Source organism: Coloeus monedula (assembly GCF_965178545.1).
Source record: "Coloeus monedula genome assembly, chromosome: 6".
In the NCBI taxonomy this organism is placed as follows: Eukaryota; Metazoa; Chordata; class Aves; order Passeriformes; family Corvidae; genus Coloeus; species Coloeus monedula.
The window spans coordinates 3,282,019-3,287,343 of NC_138786.1; the positions used below are offsets into that span (position 1 = coordinate 3,282,019).

Genomic DNA, 5,325 nt, shown 5'->3' on the forward strand with positions numbered 1-5,325 from the left:
ACCAGCTCCCCCTGGGCAACGAGGGGGCTCCCGGCTGAGCGAGGGCAGCGCGAACGTGCAGCGGCTCAAGGATCCGCTCCCTGCGCGCTTCCCGGGATAGGGCTGCCCTGGGCCTTGGCATGGACAGAGGGTCCCCCTTCTCTGCTGGACGTGACCCTCCTGCCCCAGCCTCGCTCACTTCGATTCCTGTGCCTCCCGTGAGGGACACCCTCCACACAGATCCTGCTTCTGATTCCTTGGATCCACAGCACCGTTTTTCCAGGATTTTAGCCACGGCTTCCCCTGGGTAAGGGGCTGGGCTATGCAGGGGGGAGTGTGCTGGGCTTTCTCAGGACAGCGTTAATGGTTTCAGGCCCCCAAGAGCTCTTGTGTCTCCCTTTTCCCCACCAATATCCCTCTGTCCCCTCCTTCCCGACATTTGCTGCCATCACTTCATCCCCCGTCCCTGCCGCTCCTTCCTCCGCAGCGGGGTCTCCTCACGCTCTTTCCCTGCCCCAGCACGGGGGGCTGAGCCCACTGGAGCTTGTCCAACTGTCCTAGAGTCCCTTTTGGCATCTGCACGTCCCTGCACAGCTCCTTTGGATGCTGCCTTCCCCTGGGAAGGTGTCCTTGTTTATAACGAGGCGTGAAATGAAACTATAGAGATGATTTTAAAAATTGATATTTTATTGAAAGCATTGCCCTTAGAGTTCTCCTAGAGACCGCACAAAAAACAGTTTTCTCTCAGATTCTCATGGCTTTTTCAGCAAATCATATTCAATATATACCTTAATGATTGAGCCTAGGGCAAAGTGTTCATTTAGAATACAGAGGTTATTCTACAGTAATTTCTCCTCTGAGCAGTCAGCCAAGTCTCTGACTCTGGCAAAAGACTGATGGTCCAGAAGGAAGCACTCATCTTCCAATGGGAGAATTTGCACTCGGACAAGTTTTCCCAGAAGAATTATTTCAGCATATGTTTTCTGCAGCCAAGCACTGCTTTGTTCTGCGGATCTCAGGAAACGCTACCACAGCTGTCAATACCGACAGATTTGCAAGTAGCGGTTGCAAGCAGCATTACCTAATGGCCCAGTGCAGGGGCGTAGAATTCAAATCTCCACCGAGCTGATCCACTACCGCACCTTTGGAAATGTAGTAGCTGTGTAATAGCAACACAGGAAGGTCAGGAACAGACATAATAAAATAGCAAAACATGATACGAATGGTAACACAGCTAAAGGAGTAAATGACTCCTAATAAAAAATTCACTAGAGAAGCAAACGGACAGAAGTGCTTTTGCAGTAAATGACACTGTTTCAAGAAAATGCTGAAGAAACAATACAGTCTTTAGCAAGGTACTTCTAAGATCAGCTTTCACCTTTGTTAAAAAAACCCACGAAAATAAAATTATTTCATGCAATACATGATTTCACATCTGAAGAAACCGCACTGTCTTTACATTCCAGTGACATCAATGCAAAGCTAAGCGCATCAAAATTTGAATTCTACCCTTTTCTTCTCAGGCACCGGCTTCCTTTTCCAGTACAAAAGCAACAAAGTGATTATAGGTAACAGTGGCAGAATATGCTCTGTTACTGTCACAGGGACTCCCGGCTTACTTCACCAGCTCCTGTCTGTTGTTTGTTGCTGCCCAGTGAAGAAGAGTCACATTTTCTTTGTCTGGTTGGCAAACATCGTATCCTGCTTCTACCAATTCTTTGCATCGCTCTAGCATTCCATACCTTAAATGAGGGGAAAAAAAAAAAAAAAATCAATTTACTTATCATCTCTTCAGTATTCTCCAGTCTGGAAACAGTTGCATCCTAGAGGAAAAACACATATGAGAAAGATCACCCAGCAGCTCCTACTTGAGCAAATTCCACATTGCATTCAATGGAAGGCTTGTAAAAAGAATGAGGCTGTGCCTTGATGAGAAGTTTCTATTTAAAGAAAGCTGCTTGGAATGCTTTTATTTACAATAGCAACTGTAAGTGACTTCTCTTCTTCCACTACTGGGAGAAAACGAAACTGAAAACGTTTCCTTTGTAAAATATCCAGCCTGGCTCACATTTGAGGACACACCCATCCATTGCAACACTTTGCACCCTCAGAATATGTACTTACTGTGTAGCCTTGACAATATCACAGCTGCTGGGGTCTTCAGCAACGGGATATGGGCCTGGGAGACCTTGCTCTCCACGGGCGCTCTGCCTGTTGTGCATATGGGGTCGATGAGGCCCGTGGCAATGGCTTGTACACTGTCAGTTAACAAAACAATTATTAACCGCTGGTATTTATCGGCTGCACACCACACACACCGCCCTCTTTACCAGAAGCACTCACTGTGTGTGTCAGCTTCTGTCAATACAAACGAAGAGGTTAATTCAAAGCACGGGTAAAACCACCTGGCAAGAGACTAATCCTTCTATTCAGCAGCCTGCAGAGCTGGTTCCCGACACAGCAGCCTCAGCCACCACAGCGCTGCCACACCAGAACCAACAGCTACGGCCTTGCGGAGGGTTATAAACGCACTTGGGAGCCGCAGTGCCGCCCGTGCAGTCTGAAAGCCCATGCGAGGCAACAGACGAGGCACACGCAGGGCAGGACACGGACGGCTCTTGCCCGGCAGCGCCCGCCAGACCCCGGCGGCACCGCGGCCCGGCCCTCGCCGCCTGCCAGGGGCCCGCGGCCGCGCTCCGCACCCCCGGCCCGGGCAGCGCCGGGTCCCAGCCCCGCTCCAGCCCCGGCACTGCCCGCGGGCTCCCCGCTCACCGCCGGGCCGCTGCCCGCCATCCCCGCGGCCCCGCAGCTTCCTGCTCCCGCTTCCTGGGCACGCCTGCGGGGCGGGGCCGGGCACTCACGGCCCGGGCGGGGCGGGACCGGGGAAGCCCAGGGGAGCCATTCCTGAGCTGCCCCGGCCGCTGCGGAGCCGCTTGGGCGGGCAGATCGGCGGCTGCCAGGCTTGTTGAGCTGTGCCTGAAATGGCTCCTTCCCTTTTACCGAGACAGCCACAGCGAAAAACTCTCTCGTTTTCGCACAGGATCCCCCCGGCTTGTGTCAGACAAGGACCCTTTTCTGCTGGCGAATTTTTCGGGGGGTTGTGCCTCTGCAGCTGGAAGCGGTCCCTTGGTGAAGGCTCTGGAGCACAAGTCTGATGAGGAGCGGCTGAGGGAGCTGGGGGGGCTCAGCCTGGAGAAAAGGAGGTACAAGGGGGACCTCCTGGCTCTCCACAATTCCCTGCAAGGAGTAGTGCCACCTCCTTGCTGGCACGGTTGCCACAGGAGTTCAAGGCCATTTGGGAGCGTTTCCACCCGTGGCCGAGCCCCAGTGTCCCCTCATAATGAGCGCAGGGTGAGGGAGGAGCTGCCATTTTAGGGCAGTCTGTGAGGGGCAAGTGGTCACCCCGCGAAGAAATGGGGATAACCTGGGAAAACGCCCACAGGTGTCAAACACCCACAAGCTTCCCAGGTGAGGTGGGACCCTGGCAGCCCCCAGAGCGATGCCAGCTCCTCTGGCCTGAGGACAAACCCCGGCATGGGGTGACCGCAGACCGCCAGCTCTCGATGGCTCTGGGCCTGGGCAGAGCAGGGAAGGGCCTGAGGTGTCCCAGGGCTGTGGAGGACATGGGGGCCTCCTGCTCCTGGAGGAAACGTGCCATGGCTCTTGGAGAATTGGAAGTCATCACTCACAGGCCATCAGAAAAGGGGTAATTATCACCCCCAGCTCAGCCCCCAGACCAGGGCTGACACACAGGACTCTCGCCATCCCCTCACAGCGGGGTCCTGGCTGGAAGGATCACAGCTCAGGTCAGGCCTTCAGGTAGAGGCTTGGAGAGCCATTCAAGGCACAAGAGGGTCAGCAGCCCAAATAAAAGGGAAGAAAATTGAAAGAGCAGGCACATTTATGAATCGTGCCGAAACCGGGCCAGGAGACACTTCAGAGACAGAGTCAGAGAAGTGGGTATTTGCTTTATTCCGCACGCCGGGTGTGTGGGGATCGCTCCTCCAAACACGCACACCGGTGCTCCCTACAACACAGTATTATGGGTTAAATTATGAATATTCATCACATTCCTTGGGACAGGCATGGTTGTACAAATGATTTCTCGGGAGTCATTAATATCATTAGCATACGGGTCCCGCATGCGCTGTGTGTCCTGGTGGTCGCGCTGAGGAAGGCCTCTCCTCTTCCTCGGGGGTCTTTCTGACGAAGACCACTAGTCCTCCTCACAGTGCACTTTTCAGCTTTCTCCCTGGGCATGCGTAGTCCTTTGAGGAATGATTCAGCGGGCTCTGAGATAATCCTTGTGCCCTCAATCTTGACAAGATGAGGGCGACTTCGGTTTCTTAGGTTTTGTAATTAACATCTGCTGTCTGAACTAACATTTGCTGTCTCCCAATAGTTAACTTGTGCTTACATGAGTTAGCTATTGACTGCCCCTTCCTCATTTATGAAAAAGGATGGTTTTTTCCCAAAGCCTGTATTGGTAGGTCAGGGCAGTAGACAGAAGGTGGCGCAGGTTAGCAGCTGGCACCTGCCCACAGGGCCAGGGAAGGCACCTGGGTGCTTTCCTGTGGCTAGACTGGTTACTGCACTTTCCATCTCCATCTCGTGGCCTTGCAGGTGGCCATCAAACGCGTGGCCCGGGAGAGCGTCCTGCAGTGGTACGAGCTGGTGAGTGAGCGGGGCCACCGCGACAGAGCGGGCCGTGGCGGGCGGGGATAAGACCGGGGCCCCGAGGGCGGGAGGCGGCGCAGGGCGGGGGGAGCGGGCGTGGGCTCAGCGTGCGAGCCGGAGCATGGCGGGCCCGGGGATGCCAAACACCGGAGGTGGGGCCATCATTTGTTTTGAGGGTAGAGAAAGATTACTTGGGGGCTACAATGAGCCCAGCACCATGGGAGCAACTCCAGCATCTCAACATTTCCCATGGGCTCCATGCCCATGGCTTACGAGGCTGCAGACCCAGCTGGTCAAAGGCCCAGCCCTGCCTCCCATTTCAGTGGAGGAAAGAGGAAGAATTTTGTCAGGGCTCAACCTGAAATGACCTTTTGCCATTTCTGATTCTTCTCCCAGCATTGGAGAGGAGCAGCATCTCTGTGCCTGCCACCCGCTGGCCCTTGGAATGCACACATGAGCCCAGCTATCACTTCAGGTGAACCCAAGTGGCCGCGTCAGTTTGACAGGGCGGCTGTTGTTTCACTGTTGCATTTCTTGGCTTGTTACAGCCCCTCCTGCCTGTACTACAGCCTGTGCTTGAAGACACAAAACTGCCATGATGCCTGGAGGAAAGGCATCAAAAGCTTGACAAAGGCTGAAGGGAACACTCTGATTACCCCTTTTCCCAAG

The 5,325-nt window shown here is 54.1% G+C and overlaps 1 protein-coding gene across 1 annotated transcript; it reads right to left on the reverse strand.

Annotated features, from left to right (window-relative positions):
• Positions 1-645: 645 nt before the first annotated feature.
• Positions 646-2,772, reverse strand: LOC309574615 (palmitoyltransferase ZDHHC13-like; the record flags this gene model as incomplete). Its single annotated transcript, XM_082284396.1, has 4 exons — positions 646-1,138; positions 1,599-1,721; positions 2,104-2,237; positions 2,752-2,772. 4 exons carry the CDS (start codon positions 2,770-2,772, stop codon positions 1,057-1,059), a joined length of 360 nt encoding a protein of 119 aa, XP_082140522.1. The 3' UTR covers positions 646-1,056.
• Between the last annotated feature and the right edge of the window lie 2,553 nt (positions 2,773-5,325).